The 18,947-nt window shown below is 32.0% G+C and overlaps 1 protein-coding gene across 1 annotated transcript in view; it reads right to left on the bottom strand.

The window, feature by feature from the left end:
- LOC134724626 (tachykinin-like peptides receptor 99D) overlaps positions 1 to 17,740 on the bottom strand; it is a 53,497-nt gene extending 35,757 nt beyond the window's left edge. The window contains exon 1 of the mRNA XM_063587766.1: positions 16,761 to 17,740. Within this exon, the coding sequence (XP_063443836.1) occupies positions 16,761 to 17,149 (389 nt within the window). The 5' untranslated portion in view covers positions 17,150 to 17,740. The remainder of the gene's footprint in view (positions 1 to 16,760) is intronic.
- Positions 17,741 to 18,947: the final 1,207 nt, after the last annotated feature.

The raw sequence follows: 18,947 nt of genomic DNA, 5'->3' as shown, positions 1-18,947 counted from the left end.
CCAATCGTTACGGTTTATTGATAACCAGTAACTTTTACCCGTAAGTTAGAAAACGTAAAATGATATATCTTCAAATAATCATCTCTACAAACAAATCACACGTTGAAAACTTTACTTTGTCTTACTAGTTAATTGATTTAAGTCTGGCTGCCAATTTGAACTTGTAATCATTTGCAATGTATATGTAATATTATATATATATAACCATTAGAATATTAAAGCCTTTGTTAAAGTTGACTATTTCTTTCATGTTTTATCTTTCTTTTGAGTTGACATTTTGCTTGCAATAAAAACAGTACTGGTCAACAGCATCTGTATTTAATGCATTGTAAATGTTTAAAAGTCGAGTGATCTTTAATTAATGTCGATTGTTTAAGTCTAAATCAACGAATTGCCAACGAATTAAGATCACCCATAACAAACATAGTTTTCACTGGCCAAAGCAGTGTTTATTTAATTGCAGAAGCTAAAATAAGGAATTCGTGAAATATTTTACTCAAACTAATCTTAAAGCACAAATTTAAATATTCAACCAAACATGATAACAGTAATAAAAATAAATTACGACAGAGTATTCGAATCTCCTTCGAAGAGTATATATAATATGTTACACCTTCAGGTGAAATGTATAGTAACTTTATAACAGATAATAAAAAAAAACCTTTCTCTATTATTAGAATAATACTTAACTAATGATTATACCTGTACAGGAAAAAACATATAGAATTTGAAATTTGTATTGTTGTAGTTTGATTAAAATTTTGAACTTAGATTAAACATCAGCAAATATTTAAGGTAATGTTTTAGGTTATTATTATATTTCAACCTTTAAGCAATTGTCTTAAGTGGAACTTGTCAATCATTTGCCATAACACTACTAGGTGAATATTGCAATATGTAATTCTATATAAAGTCTGTATCTTTAATAACTGATCGTATGCAGAAACAACGCAGAAGAACGATCAAGCAAATGGCGATTCTGACGTTATCAAACCACAGGAATGATTATGAGTATAGTAGTTTTACATTGTATTCAGACATTTGTACCATAGATGTTACATGTACTTCTTATATGTCACTTATATCAATGATAGAATGATTCTCTTCGTTAGATTTAATAATCTTGATATAATACTTTGAGAGGAGCATATTTCATCAACTAGAGATAGTTGGCAATAACTTTATTTAATTATTGTGTATAGCTTTTTCCAGACTATATTTTCTACTATTCTAAAAGCATTATATTTAATGCGCACTTGGACAATTAATTTCTCATCAGTGATACTGGATTCAAAAAAAATTGAAAATCATTATCGAATATATGCTATTTCAGCGAGCTGATATACCCAAAAAGAAACACAAATGATTTTCTTTTTCATATTCCAATTGTTACAGTTGACTTTAAAAGTTGGTCATTGCATAAACCTGACATGGTCTTACTTGGAATGTAAAACGAATGGTACTAATACAAGATAACATTAAGGACAATTTATGGATTTTTATTGAATTATCAAGTGTATATCAATATGGATTTATTTCATAAAAATACTAGAACGTCAAAATTTAGCCCTAAAATGAGTCCTGTGCATATAAAGTAATGACTCTATCTAGATAAGCAATGTCCTTGAATGAAGTGGTATTATCGAAATAAAGATTTCATTTGGGAAGCTTCATATATATGAATTGTGTATTGAACTGCAGAGCAAACTCGGGTTATTAATAATCTAAAGTACTTTCAAACTCAATTATCGTGAGAGTACAAACGAAACACATTCACGATGGTTTCATTAATGAATATATTGCGATACTTAATTTGATATAGAAAAAACATGCTTCAAAATAACTGTCATTTGGATCATTCAATATGAAAGATTGGTAGAAAAAAGGAAAATAACTAAAACATCAAACTCAAAGGAAAGTTCAAAATGGAACATTCCTTAACGAGTTGCAAAATCAAAAGCTCAAACACATCAAACGAATGAAAAACAACTTGTATACTCCTCATTTGCTATAGGCTTTCCATTATATAGAAATGGTTGATTTAACCTGGAATTAAAGCTAGAAAAACCTCTTACTTTCGCGTAAAATTCTTTTATACTGACAACGTGTGAGCCTAAAATACAATCAATAAAAAACTGCAATTCAAAACTTGCATTAACACCCTTAACTGTCCGTTACCTTGCGCATAATGTTTGTATTGTTTTATAAAACATATGCTACATACTTTAATATTCAACATGTCACAAAATCAGTTAAAAGCAAATTCTAACCTTAAAATATAATTTCAAGTTTGAAATAGAAGTATTCCATACATTATATGAACACTAGTACTATTCGATCTGACCTCTCTGGAACAAAAGGCTTTAAGACAACCGTGTTTAAATAGAAGTCGCAATAGATATACGAGAATACGCTCAACCTTCATTAAAACGTTGCCATACTCAATGCATAGATTTACAAGGACTATATAAAACCATCATTCAACTCCACCCTTGAGTGGAAAAATTTCTCAATAAGGACTGAGATCCACCTAAAGATTACCAATTTAAGACCTGTACTGTACATTTGGTTGTAGTTGACAAAGAAGCCTTTATCATTCTTATGTGCGTAACCTATACGGAAGATTTATCTGGGGTTTTTTTTGTGTTTAGTTAATTAATCAACCTACATTTTTATTTCCGACAAAAGTTTGTTACAATTGCTTATTGTCTATCTGACATAGCACAAGAAGCTACATTAATTTATTAATTGGTTACTATATTGGAAAAGAAAAGTGATAACAATAAAGACGGATGGACGTAATATCAACAAAAGAGATTATTCCTATTACCAAGATATAATCTTAACCCATACTAATTAAGTCCACAAAATTATTTGAAAGATTGCACTTTTCTCTGCAATTTCTTTTTGAATTGAAAACGTATTGCCGGTGTGCGCTCTATCGTGTGTTCGCTTCGAATATAGCGAAACACTAAACGTTTTTTTTCTTGAGGATATTTAACAAAAAGAACTGCATTGAAGTATTTTTAAACTACTTCAGTCTTGAATGTGCCCCTGAGTTTAAAAGTCAAATAGAAAGTAAATCATTTTTGAGTTGTTCATAGCAACCTGGTTAGTCAATATGTCAATTTGTTTGCTGCGAAATTTTAGTTAGCGATTTGATTTGGGACTTTACGTTTTGAACTGTCTCGAGTTGGTGTTGTTTTTGCTATTTTGCATTTTACATACTTTACAATAAAATCAACGGTACCATTTTTGTTGCACCAGATGCGCATTTCGACAAAACATGTCTCTTCAGTGATGCTCGTGGCCAAAATATTTGAAATCCAAAGCTTACATAAAAGATGAAGAGCTATACTCCAAAAAGGTCCAAAAAGTATAGTCAACAGTGGAGACAATGAAACTTGAATGTTATGTACCATGTATGGGGGTGTTTCAGTTGTTTTAAAGAAGAGACGAATTTGCTTACTTATTATGGTGACAGATAAGAGGCAACAGTAGTTTTCTAATGTTCAAATCTCGATCATACATTCATTGGGAAGATACAAATAAAGGCGCAAAACAAAAACTGGAGGGTCATAGCATTAACTTAAAGAGACAAGACCAGATGCATCGACATGGTAAATATCTGTTGATATGCAGACATCAAGCACACTGACAATCCGTATTAAATCGGTATTTGATCAAATTTAGCCAAAACTAAATGGATGTTTTTCAACCTTTTTTTCATTTCAGCTTAAGTGTAGATACCTGTTTCCTTATTAATTATTATTATGATTATGATATTTTAGACACAACAGCAGTTTGCTGATGTTCGAATCTCGATTATAAACCTATTTAGAGGAAACAAATGAAGGTGCACAACATAGACTGGGGAATATCATGAACTAAAAAAGGGGCGGAACCAGATGCGGTAAGCACATGTTACATTGCATATATCAAGCACACTGCCAATCCACCTTCAGTCTGTATTAAATTAAGTTATGCATGGCCTAGTCTAACTGGATGTTGTCAACCTTCTTTACTAGTTATTTTCATTTTATGCGTGGATTTCTATCATACCTATATAACAACATCAAAATGTCAGTTTTACAATAATAGATTTGATGTTATTACGTTTTGTAATCTATAATAAAAAATATACCAGAAAATAATCTAGCGTATTACAGCGGGCATATTTGAACTGCACAGTTGAATTAAATTCTAGAGAAATTAAAGTAAGGTCATTTAGTATTGCCCTTCATTAGTCTCTTATTGAAATGTCATGACTGTAACAATTCTAATATTACTAATTTTAACAGTTCTACTGATGTTGTACCCAGAAATAGAAGTTAAACCTAACATGAAGTAAATTTAACTATTTCACCGCGATAATGGTTTATAAATTGCTTTATTACTTTTATAAAAGGGGTGAATGCAATAAATCAGATTAATGCAGATGAAATTACTTGTTCTCTCTCTCTCTCTTCTCATCATCATATTAATTAATGGTTAATATTAAACTGCAAAATAGAAAATAAGTTGCCTCTTTTTGCGTCAGAGGTCTCTATATACAGCTCTATACTTTTGGGTACGAATTCGTGTATTGTTTCTATGGTAAGGTTAGATGTTCTAGGTTCAGGATAGGGTTTAATTTAGATATGGATAAAAGAAGGGTTTTGATTAAAGATAGTTCAGAAAACATACTTCACTATCAAATTTTCAAATTACTGTCGTGTGTTTTATTTTTATAATCATTTATCATAAATAAATTTTATTGTTTTTCTCGTAACGGGAAATGATATTTTACGTCAAATCTCTCGCTAACGTCACAAATAGACTCTTAAATTTGGTACAAAAATACGACAGAACAAAAAGCTCTTTAATAGTTTAAGAGCTATACATTTTGTAAATCAATTTAATTTACTATCGAACAACACAATATATCCCCCAATGAAGGACCTCTTAATTATGTTTACACTTATCACAGATCTGTATGTCTATAATAGGAAATTTTTATGTAAATTTACCCGATTTTGTTGTTTTCCTCGAAGCTATTATTATCCTACTGTATAGCCATATAAAATCATATACTGAATTAAGAATAAAATGATGACCGAAACTAGAGTGAATTATGTTTTTCAAATCCAACAGTAAATAAACAAATTCGTAATCTGCGCAAAATAAGGGAAGGTTTTTGGTTGATAAATATATGCCATGATATGTTGTCACTTTCATTATTATTAATATTGATGACAATCTTATGCTTTTAGTAATGATTAAACAAACTAATAAAGGGTGTCATAGGGGAATTTCTCGATTTTTTCACAAGCACCGAAATATCGCAAATAAATTCCAGACGAAAAAATCCATGAATCGAATTGAGTCATTCTTTTCAACTTTAATAGCAAAGAAAAACAGGTTTCCCTAGAATAATTGTCTTTTCATTACAATTTTATTTGTCTTTAGGGATAGTACGACAGAAAAGGATTTTGTTAATCAGATTCACTTATGAGACATGCTATGTTATCATCAAAAGATATGGATACAATAAATCTGTTTAATAATTACTGCAAATGTATATGTACAATTGTGACGTTGTTATTGGCTTGTTAAAGGAGATTATTTATTTTTATTTGACACACAAGCCGATGTGGAAGGGTTGAAGAAGTAATGCTACTTTTATTCCATTTTAGTAGGGGCTTGAATGTTGTATCATAAGATACTTTGTGAGCTTCAATTTACTTGTTCTAATTTTCATTCTTCGAAGTAATTCTTAACAGAAAATAGAAAAACTTTATTCCTGGCAATTTAACATGGGAAAAGTTGTATCGTGCAGTCAGCAACTGTTGTACAAAAGAACAGGTACACAAGTAAATATTTAATTTATTTACTCGTACAAATAAAGTTTCGTGTTACTCTGCTCCAATGTTGAGCAAACGGCAATGTGAATACTTATTTTTGTGAAACAATTTATTTTGGTGTCCCTTTCGTAGTCTGCTATGTCGATTTCTTTGGAAAATCAGACACAACTAATTGGATTTTAACAACTGTACATTAAAATATCGGGTAAAAATAACAGGATAAAACAATATGCGTGTATCGTCGGAAAAAACAAATGTAGATGTACTCGCTATGAAACAGGGGGAAACCTTGGCGAGCCTTGATTTTCGTCCTGTTTCTAAAGCTGGTATAAAAAGAATATGTATTTTTCGACATTATACATACATGTCGGTCGTGTTTGTGTAGCTGCTTTCGTCATGTATAAACATATCTAAAGTGTTAGTGCCGGGTACACTGGTGGTTTTATTCGTTTTAGACTTTTTTGATTTTGCATAATATAAATCGCCCATGTCGTCACGTGTTTATAATTTCAGTGTATTGGTGAGTAGGAAATTGCTAAAACATTATTTTAATACAATCGTTAAGTGACTCATTACAGACATAAATCAAGCATCACTATGTTAGCTTTTAATAACACAACATGAGAGAAAATTTGGAATGTTTTAAATTTTATTGTATTTAAAAATATAATTCAATTATTTTGATCAACTTTGTTGATGTCATTTAGGTCAAAGCATACCTTTTTGTAATATATTTATATGATATTGATATGTCACGAAATACAATTGGGTTTGTCTCCGACGCAGACGCTTTATTATAAGATTATCGCAGGAATTAGACATTTGTACGATATTAAATATATTTCAAGAAAAGATCCTGACATCTTTCAATTTAGAGCGACATCTAGTCCATTCATTCAATACTTTTGTTATCATCTTATCACGCACGACACGATTTATCAAAGAACTACATTTTTCCTGAAAAGTTTCATAGACTTAAGTATGCCTATCGAGTGAACCTTTTACTCAGTTTTATAACAGCTTAGGTCTAATTTAACGTAGAGATATGCAATATTGAATTTTACCTTGTTAAAATGTATGATTATATTCTTTGAATTAGTCATAAAAGAATATTGCAATACCGTTGAAGTTCTTGTGTACTTGTGTACAATGGTTTTCACTAATCCTGTTAGCAGACCATTAGCTACTTTCTATTACTAGTTGTTATACTGGATTCTTTTCTTTAGTTGCAGCTAATAGATATGTAAATATTGTTTAGGTCAAACATATTATACAGGGTTCACTCCGGGTTTTTTTCAAACAAAAAAAAACCGGAGGATTCATTTTGACAGACTTGCCATTAATTTTGAATTATAGTGAAATAGAACATAATGTACTTAGTATTAAAAGTTCTGTGATATTAACCAAGATTAAACTATAAGCTCTCAAATAATTCCCTGACACATATTTTTCATACAGGATTCTTAGTTGGTTTTTATTTGAATCTCAAACTGTAAGTAGGTTAAGCTTTCTTGCGTTGTTTTACTTCACTAATTCAAGTACAAGACATAGGCTTGTGCATTGACATTGACAAGGAGGGTCGGCTCAGAACAATACTTAGCACTTGATCTATCAATAACCCATTTCTCATAATATTTAGCAGCGACATCATATTGTAGAATTATTTTTTCAGAGCACTACAAAAAAATAAACTAAACAATTTTATATATATTGTCTTTTTAAATGTTGGTCTCGAACCGAAATAATTCAACATATTACAGTACTGGTTGATTGCTTTAATGCACAAAGACAAAAACAACTACTGATTCCGAACTAAAAACAAGCATAAATAAACTCATCACATATACCAGGATTAAATTTGTATTTACCCCAGACGAGCGTTTCGTCTACAAAAGACTCATCAGTAACGTTCGAATCCAAAAAAGTTAAAAAGCCCAAATAAAGTACGCAGTTGAAGAGCATTGAGAACCCTATCTTATTTAGTCAGTAATCTACTAGACTTTCAGTAGATTACATGTAGCCAAAAAATGTTTTCCCCTTTTTAACGATTCAAAGAAAAAAAAAACTAAATTGTGCTGTGCAGATGACAAGTTGAAACCATTATTATAATACCGTATACAATAAACAGTAATCAAAAGTTTTAAGTGCCTAATCTGCTTATATATAAGCATTTTTATTATTCCTAATATGTTGATGTAGACATAATCCTTCCTTATATATATTCTACTAGGATTATCAACTTCATTGCCCAAGGTCGGTGTTTCTATCCAAGTGTTCCGATTTTCTTCACTATCATAAAAATGGTCGCCATGTTATAGTGCTGAAAGTGGCTACGAGGACAATGGTCATATTGTTTAACTTATTTATATCCTAATTGTGCATGAAAGATATGGCGCTACAGGTTCCACAATTAAACATTTGTATAAAACATCATTGGCTGGAACCTCTTGCTGTTAATAGTGGCCATTAGCCTGTCAACACTGGTGTTGACTGAGTTTTCAACACTGATGTTGAAGGTGAGCTTTCAACCCTGATCAATGAGCTTTCAACACTGATGATGATTGTGAGCTTTCAACACTAATGTTGAAGGTGAGCTTTCAACCCAGATGTTGATTGCGAGCTTTCAACATTGATGTTGATTGCGAGCTTTCAACACTGATGTTGATTGCGAGATTTCAACACTGATGTTGATTGCGAGATTTCAACACTGATGTTGATTGTGAGCTTTCAGCATTGATGTTGATTGCACGCTTTCAATACTGTTGTTGATTGTGAGATTTCAACACTGATGTTGATTGCGAGCTTTCAACACTGATGTTGATAGTGAGCTTTCAACATTGATGTTGATTTCGAGATTTCAACAATGATGTTGATTGCGAGATTTCAACACTGATGTTGATTGCGAGCTTTCAACACTGATGTTGATTGCGAGCTTTCAACACTGATGTTGATTGCGAGCTTTCAACACTGATGTTGATTGCGAGCTTTCAACACTGATATGATTGCTAGATTTCAACAATGATGTTAATTGCGAGCTGAAAACACTGATGTTGATTGTGGGCTTTCCGCACTGATGTTGATTGTAAGCTTTCAACACTGATGTTGATTGTGGGCTTTCTGCACTGATGTTGATTGTGAGCTTTCAACACTGATGTTGATTGCGAGCTTTCAACACTGATGTTGATTGCGAGATTTCAACAATGATGTTAATTGCGAGATTTCAACACTGATGTTGATTGTGAGCTTTCAACACTGATATTGATTGTGAGCTTTCAGCATTGATGTTGATTGCGAGATTTCAACAATGATGTTGATTGCGAGATTTCAACACTGATGTTGATTGTGAACTTTCAGCATTGATGTTGATTGCGAGATTTCAACACTGATGTTGATTGCGAGCTTTCAACACTGATGTTGATTGTGAGCTTTCAACATTGATGTTGATTGCGAGATTTCAAAAATGATGTTGATTGCGAGATTTCAACACTGATGTTGATTGTGAGCTTTCAACACTGATGTTGATTGCGAGCTTTCAACACTGATGTTGATTGCGAGCTTTCAACACTGATGTTGATTGCGAACTTTCAACACTGATGTTGATTGCGAGATTTCAAAAATGATGTTGATTGCGAGATTTCAACACTGATGTTGATTGTGAGCTTTCAACACTGATGTTGATTGCGAGCTTTCAACACTGATGTTGATTGCTAGCTTTCAACACTGATGTTGATTGCGAGATTTCAACAATGATGTTGATTGCGAGCTTAAAACACTGATGTTAATTGTGGGCTTTCCGCACTGATGTTGATTGTAAGCTTTCAACACTGATGTTGATTGTGGGCTTTCAGCACTGGTGTTGATTGTGAGCTTTCAACACTGATGATGATTGCGAGCTTTCAACACTGATGTTGATTGAGAGATTTCAAAAATGATGTTGATTGCGAGCTTTCAACACTGATGTTGATTGCGAGATTTAAACAATTATGTTAATTGCGAGATTTCAACACTGATGTTGATTGCTAGCTTTCAACACTGATGTTGATTGCGAGATTTCAACAATGATGTTGATTGCGAGCTTAAAACACTGATGTTAATTGTGGGCTTTCCGCACTGATGTTGATTGTAAGCTTTCAACACTGATGTTGATTTTGGGCTTTCAGCACTGGTGTTGATTGTGAGCTTTCAACACTGATGATGATTGCGAGCTTTCAACACTGATGTTGATTGCGAGATTTCAACAATGATGTTGATTGCGAGATTTCAACACTGATGTTGATTGTGAGCTTTCAACACTGATGTTGATTGCGAGCTTTCAACACTGATGTTGATTGCGAGATTTCAACACTGATGTTGATTGCGAGATTTCAACACTGATGTTGATTGTGAGCTTTCAGCATTGATGTTGATTGCAAGCTTTCAATACTGTTGTTGATTGTGAGATTTCAACACTGATGGTGATTGTGAGCTTTCAACACTGATGTTGATTGCGAGCTTTCAACACTGATGTTGATTGCGAGCTTTCAACACTGATGTTGATTGCGAGATTTCAACAATGATGTTGATTGCGAGCTTAAAACACTGATGTTGATTGTGGGCTTTCCGCACTGATGTTGATTGTAAGCTTTCAACACTGATGTTGATTGTGAGCTTTCAGCACTGGTGTTGACTGTGAGTTTGAACCTTCAACCACTTTTTTTATTGACTATGAATGCCACTTTTCTTGTTGAAGGTTGATGTTTCTGTCTGGGCAGTCAGATGTTCTTAATCATAGCTGCCGCAATATAGCCACGAGTGTCGATAGTTTCGTAAACATCAACAATTAATCAATGATACTTGTATTACTCTAACCTTAACCAATTGAATTTATTGTATCTTTACGATTTAGGTATCAGACATTTTAGACATTTAGTCATCAATACCCAATCAATCAGACATTTTTGAAATACGATATTGATCACACCACATAATCATTACTCATATAGCCTCTAACTAAACACAAAAAGACAAGGGGTGATATTCTCTGTTATTTTCTTGACAACAGCATTTAATCATAAAAAACTAATAAAACTCTCACAGGTCTTTGATGGAATGAACTGAGTTATTATACGTCAGTGTATATAATGTACTAATCTTTTAAAAGCAAGTATACACATTGTATATAAATATTCGGTAAATAGCGTCGTTAATCGATAAGAGTGGGGTTTTCTTTGAGAATTTTATTTTTCCGGATTATTAAATATTGTTCAGATGGGATTTGATTGTGCTAAAATGATAAAAGAACTTCATTGTTTTTCCACTTTCAATACAGGATTTAGGTTTAATATATTGCGTATGAAAATATACAACTTAGCATGAAATATGTTAAAAATTAACGAAAAGTATCGCACAAACCGAACTCCAATGCAATTCAAAAAGGAAAAATCCATTTAAATATTACTAGATTGATATTCATTCAATTGTTTACAAAATCCAAGCTATTTTGTGTTTTATCCAACTATCAAACTTCTTTTTTTTTTTGGTCGGGTTGTTGTCTCTTTGACACATTCCCCATTTCCATTCTCAATTTTATTCAATAACCGAAAGTCAGTGTTTTCGGGGTATGCGAAGAAACAATCAATGGAAAATGCAGACCGCATTTCGTGGTACACAAAACGGCCTTTTAATTAGTAGCATTTACAAGACATGTAGCTCCAATCAAGACCAAAAGCAACAAAAAACCGGACAAAACCCTGGTAGGACAATCAGATCCAAAAACAACACACAGACAAATATAAGGCAGTGCTGCAAATAGATTGGACGTTTAAACTCCTAAACCAATTCTATAACATGTTTAATTTGACTTTAAAGGGGAGATACCTGACATTATATAACATACTAGTAAATAACCAATATTATTATACATCAGACGTTCGAGAGTTATCAATTATATGTAAATAAAAGGGGTATTCAGTATCGTGACAGCAACCCCGAAACCCAATAAAACCACAAAAGACTTATAGAGAGCAACAATGGTACGTATTTCCTTGAATCAAACTTATTTAAAGAGCAAAATGTATTGAAAAAAACTGTAGATGATGGAATAAAGATATTCGCGTACTTTTTTTTTCATTCTTTTTCCCCGTATAATTCTATGGAGTATCAATACAAGGAAATCCGATGGTGGCCATTTAGGACCACAAACCCTTGAACTAGGATCTAAAGGGATATAACATATATAAAATAACTTACTGTAAACCAACCGAATAGCTATTGACAGGAACACGACAAGGAGAAAACAAGAAATCTAACTCCGTTCAAAAGTTTTGTTTTATATCGATTTTCAAATAGAATATAAAAAAGTTCCTCAAATATAACCTTTATTTACTTAAAAGTGATCCGTTATATCCTACATTTGTGCGTGTAGAGACATTTGTAAGTATAATACTATGATGAAATCTTAATTTGGCAGCATGATAATAATTTGATGAGAGTTTTATTTCGGACATTCTTCTTTGAGAGTCCAATCTAATCTAATTCAATCAAGAGAAATGTCTCGTTGGTGCTACAAGGTGTCATCTACACTTAAAATATCGTAGAAAGCCGTTAGACAACTGCTTAAATGACAATTAGTTTTATAAATTAGTACTAAAAGCATTCTTCCATTGCTATATTGGTTATAATAAAAAAACATCTTGGGATTTTATTCTCATATAAATCCTCTTACAAATTAGAAAACGAAATATCTTATCATTGTATTTTTTGTATAATTATATGAAATAAAATTGTATGTTAGCCTAACATAATAAATGCACCTCATATTCAGAAATTATATGAACATATAAAGCACGCACAGTTGATAGAAACTACTTAACCGAACAAATTGGTGTAGGTGCATAAAGTCATGGGTTCGATTTCGAGTCGCGTCTAACCAGTCACCACATCATTGAAAATTGTATTGGTGCTTATTTGACAAGGATGCGGTATCTGGAAATAAGTGGACAGACTGGTTAGCTTGTATCTAAAATGTATGCGTCAATCTAGGATAAATATATCATATGTTCTTGCAGGCTTGTCGTTGTGAGCTAGAACATTACGGATCAACTTGTCGGTCTAGTTCAAAACAGGATTTTCCTACATCACATTATTATCCTAAACACGTATACAATGTTAATTTCTATGTAATTGTGTCTATATATGGAGAGCTGGCAAGTATACTACTAGTACATGTACATCTTATTTTTATAATGATGGAGGCATAATCTTTCGGAATCTTTAATTGGGGTATGAAGCTTGTTTTAGTAACATATATTGTTAGTAGTCCTTTATCAATTGATGTTGATCATTGTCATTTTACTCGGACTTCTATTAAACTGTATTTAGCTGTGCGTATTGCTGTGTGATTGTAAATTCTACATTGGCAAAATGTACAAGGTGGTGGTGGTGCTTTGGGGTGAGGGATGAGATGTTACAAAACATGTTTAATCCCGCCACATTTGTTCGCCAGTCCTAGGTAAGGAACCAAAATCCCAAAACTGCGGAGTTAATTTCGATGGACTAGTCCACGATATTTTTAAGAGGCCAGCTGAAGCCCGTTTCCGGGTGCGGAATTATCTCGTTGAAGACCCATTAATGGCCTTTGTCTGTTTACTGCTCTTTTGTCGGTTGTTTGTCTCTTTGGCAGATTCACCCGTTTCCATTATCAATTGAATTTCTTCTATTTGTTGCGAGAACTTAACCAACAATATTTTGTTTTATTAAGACTTGGAATAATACACTCTGTTTAAAAAAAAATTCATATACCACTCACTATACATGTCCAGCGGTGAAAGGATTTTTCAAAGCTAAATAAAAATATTTTTGTTAATGAAAATGTCTCTCATTCTTGTCAGACAGAGAGAAAATGTACAATGTAATAATGCTCTCTTCGATCAGTGTCATAATTTTAATGGTGTTACATATTGATTAAATATTAATTAACATCGCCTACATTTTTTAATTGTTATTAAGGGAAGATATTACTCTGAATACATTGTCATATTACAATAGTATCTTTATCGCCACGCTAATAAAGAAAATGTCAATGAAACATATCTGAATATACTATGGGATTAATTTATAATAAAATTGAGAATGGAAATGGGGAATGTGTCAATTTGACAAAGAGACAAAAACCCGACCAAATAAAAAAACATAACAGCAGAAGGTCACCAACATATTTTTTCTGGAGATTATTGATGTGTAAACTTGTCCGATGCACTCAAAAACTAAATATAAGTTCTGAAACACATATACATGTATGTACTCTTCTGATGTTCAACGATCAAAACACATATACATAAATTCATAATAGATATCACGATTAACAAAAGTAAAAAAAAGGCCAGATCAAGTACAAAGTTGAAGAGCATTGAGGACCCAAAATTCTGAAGAAAAAAAATATTGCCAAATACAGCTAATGTAACCTATTATAATAATGTATATATATAGTAAGGAGGTACTGGAATGGCAAAATGAGAAACATTTTTAAGGAGAAAACAGCAGCCTTAATGTATGCTTTGACACAAATATGTCCAGCATCTTGATATATTTTCATTTTAACGACTACCAACATAGACTCGTTTGACATCTTTACATTAAAATTACGACATGACTAGTATAATTTATAAGAACTTTGGCTAAAAGCTTTTTAAAAAAATAATGACACATTCATTATGGCACCGTGACGTCATAGTGCGTCTCAAACTATTCTGTGACTGGACTTACATTTCATCTATATGTAATAGTCATTTCCGTTTCCGTTTAATACGATCATGTGCGCTTCACACGTTGATAAAATAAATTCATTGCACTTTAAGGATTATGTAATAACAAAAATATCTAACGAGTTCTTATCTTGATTAGTAATTATAGTTGAAAGTTCATGTCTATTCTTAGAAATTTTCTTATAAACGGGAGTAACAAATGTTCTCAACTTTAATGTATTTTCTACAAAATAATCAGTTTCGATATAATTATACTGACTAGTTCTGATGAAACCCGTCAAGCTGTTTCATTTACGAAGGTCGTTTATTGAACTAGGTTTTGCAGCGCGCCAAACCTTCCATTTATTTGACAATCATTTCAATTCCAATTCATTTTGGGGAAAATAGTGGTATTCCTATGCTCTTCGATGGTTCATCTTCGCATGTGGAACATTCGATAACAGGGAAATATTATGGTTAATTCTAACTTTATATATTTTAGATCTCATATAACAATAGGACCTGGTTGTGATTTGTTACATAATCAGCACTAACATAATAAAGAAACTGTTTTATAAAGGTGAAGATGAAACAGTTTTGAGCGTTAACATAACCTTTCTTTTTTCAATAATCGCATAACAAAGTGGTCGCTTAAGTTTATCGTTTCTTTTTTTATCCAAAACTTTAATCAACTCACTTTGCTACAAAACTGTATATCAATTTACATTTCACCAACCCAACAACAAAAATGAACGGTCTTTAAGTTTGGGCCAGGTTTTATGTAAAAAAATAATCATTTATCATTTGTGCGTTCTTGTCAAGGAGAGGCGGCAGATACCAAAGGGACATTTAAACTCATAAGTCGAATATAAACTGACAACACTGTGACAATACAAAAAAGAGACAAAAGACAAACTGCAATAGAGAAAACATAAAATAGAAATCAAAAGACTGAGCAACAAAATAAACAGCAAATTTTGCTCTACATGAACCAAATGGTATTATATAAATCATGCCAATTGAGAATTATTTCGAACTGGCCTCACGATAACTATTGGAACTACTTCAAAAGAGTATCATATAATCCGAAATCATATAATTTACTCGCCGTTTATCATAGAACACGCTGGGTTGCTCTGTTGCTGTCTTATATAGTTCTGTAGAACACTTTACGTTTTAGGGCTCCGTGTTTTTATATATATAACAAATACTGGTAAAGTATTAAAAAGCGCGTCTAATGAACCTTATTGCCACAGAGAACTATAGTGGACTTACTCATGCGTCTGATATGAATTTAATACGAATCTAGCTAAAATCATGCAATTTTATATGTGATTTGTGAAATATGGTCTAGATAATGAAGTATTAATACCTATTACAATACAAAAGGTACAAATTCAAAGGATCAATCAAAATCATTTGTTAAAAAAGAGTACGGACTACAATCGAAAGAGATGAAAGGACTAACAAGTTCCAAAAACATTACACTGATTGCAAAACGAAGTGAGGGCCACAAAACCAATAAAAAAACCTCTAAGATTATCTCCTGGAGAATAATATGTTTCTGTCCCAATTAATGCAGTCTTTATGTTTCTCATTGTCAATAAAAAATCAGTTCTTAGTCATTTCGCTGATATAATCATAAGCTAGGAAAACACTAGAAGAGTGTTGCTACGAAACCATCCGGGTTCATATCCACGGTTGTAATTTTGTAAAGCTCAATATATTCGTAGTGTAGTTAACTTTAAGAAGAGATGACTGCAATGGTACTATTACGAAGCCATGGTTCAGTAACAATTTTGATAACAGCAATCTTATTGTAATGAAATCCTAGTACAGATCATATCTTTTCAAATGAGAGATATATAATTAATTTGAAGGTGCTGCTTAAATGGCGCTACTTCAAATTAATAGTGTTAATGTACATTCAAAGTACTAATATTAACAGCAAAACTTAAACAGACTTTAATCAATATGACTGTTGATGTTTATTTCATAAATTATAATTGTATTGGTAAAACAATAATTGCTAAAGTTTATAATGTATATAGGCCTGTAGTTGTCATTTGGGTTATTTGTGTTGATAGACTACTGTCTCAATGTCATATCTGCTTTTATTCATATTTTAAAATTCAAACATTTTACTATGGTCATTTGATAAGGGGGTCTTCAAAAGGAAAAATAAAAAAAAACTTACCTATCTATAGCAATTGCCATCAGGGTAAGGACACTTGCTGACACGGTACAGATTGCCACAAAGTTGGCAAATTTACACCATATGTCTCCAAACCACCAATTTTGGTACAACAAAAATACTGAAATAAATGGTGTGTTCAGAAGAGAAATTAAAGTGTCTGCCACGGCTAAATTGACTAAAAAGTAGTTTGTCACAGTTCGCATTCTTTTGTGTGCCATGACTATCCATATAACTATCAGGTTGCCACCAAGAGCCACAGTTATCAAAATTACAAAAGCAGTAAGGAAAATAAGTTGACTCCACCATGGCATCATGTACGGATCTTCATAGAAAGTTTCGTTTGGCAACAACTGTGCAGTATCGGCAAAGTTTTCTGGTGAGCTATTCATCTTTTTACCCTTTTAATTGACCATTTTTACGTAGAATTTTTACTTCACAATTTGTGTACAATGTCCATTAATTGTTTCTGCAGATTTTAGTAGTCCGCGATAGAAAAATAATGGAATACAATAAATGTCCTTGACTACAGTGAAAAGTATCTTTTCCACCCGATCACATCTTTATATGACAGTACATTAAAGACCTTATCAATCAAGTCTTCGATTTAATGACAAAGTTTTAAGAATTCGTTTCCAAGTTAATCCAACTGAAGTTTTTCTTTCTATTAATTATTATTTATAAAGCCACAGAACAGACCATTCAATTGTTTTTATTCCATCGATTCTTTATCCGCATTTGTATATACTTTTTTAAAGTTTTTTTTTTTAGTTTTTTACGAACTAATATTCTTCAATTCTCGTTGAGAGACAATTCATAAAACTACATTCTTATCCTTATTAACCTTTAAAAAAGCAATAGATTCACCCCATATCAGACAATTAGCTATACAGCAAAACCACGTGCTTTGCAGTAGCACTATACTTAAATACTACACGCTATTGAATTTTGAATGCCAATCAAATTGTTAGCCTGCAATAACTTCTAACATCTGGTAAGATATGAATGGCTACATCTAATATCAGATCATTAAATGTATAAGTACTATCATCTCTGTAGCGGTGAACAATACATTATATCGTTGTCTAATACTAAGTATTGGAATTCCTACGAAATGTATTTAACAGTTTTAACAAATATGAACTAATTAACAATATGACAGTATTAAGAGAATAATGATTATTTTTGTTTACTGTTATACAATGTTTTAACGATAAAATATAGTCTTTTCTGACAAGTTTAGTTAATGTTTATTGTTGTTGTCTCTCATCCAAAATCAAATAGATATTTCACTCAATCAACACCTAATGATACGTATTTTTTGCATAATTATACTGCCCTTTGATCGGTTCAGTTTGGTCGATACAAACGGTATTTTTTTTTAAGTCCAAGACATGAGAAAAGATATAAAATCAAAACAAAGACAATCGAATAAGTATAGCAGCAGCATTTAAATTATTTTTTTTTATATATATTTTTTTTTTTTTCGTTTTGGGATATATTTAAATTCATGTATTTGATTTAATTCTCAATCCAAAATATCCCATCTTAATCAAATTATCAAACCGCTTTTCTCTAAATGAATTGCTTACTAGTAAATTACTTTGCTATAAGAATGAACACAATGTAAGACCGACTCCCTTTGCATTATTTTGCTATTATGTGTCCCGAGTAAATGTCCCGATACAAAGGTACGCCAATTTTGACACTTTTATAACTGTATGTTCCAGACATAAAAGGTTAATGATTGAACTAAACGACTCTGATTCCATTTCACTATTATCTATATACTTAGTGTTATTTAAGTAGCAAAAGCAATTTGTTTTTAAAAAATAAAGTATAGGTAAAATTGGTAAAATGCGGATAAAATTCCGTTCTATATTTTTAATAATTTAACATCGCTCTCAATGCATTTCCTGTATTGTGTCAATCGATCACATGTTGAAAAGTATAAAATCAACATGAGGCCTACTAGTGTTGAAATCTCACAAACATGTTTAACCCCGCCGTATTTTTGCGCCTGTCCCAAGTCAGGAGCCTCTAGCCTTTGTTAGTCTTGTATTATTTTAATTTTAGTTTCTTGTGTACAATTTGAAAATTAGTATGGCGTTCATTATCAATGAACTAGTATATATTTGTTTAGGGGCTAGCTGAAGGACGCCTCCGGGTGCGGGAATTTCTCGCTTCATT

This window comes from Mytilus trossulus, chromosome 7 (assembly GCF_036588685.1).
Source record: "Mytilus trossulus isolate FHL-02 chromosome 7, PNRI_Mtr1.1.1.hap1, whole genome shotgun sequence".
In the NCBI taxonomy this organism is placed as follows: domain Eukaryota; kingdom Metazoa; phylum Mollusca; class Bivalvia; order Mytilida; family Mytilidae; genus Mytilus; species Mytilus trossulus.
Note: the sequence above shows the minus strand (reverse complement) of the source record. Positions and strands in the feature narration are given on the sequence as shown.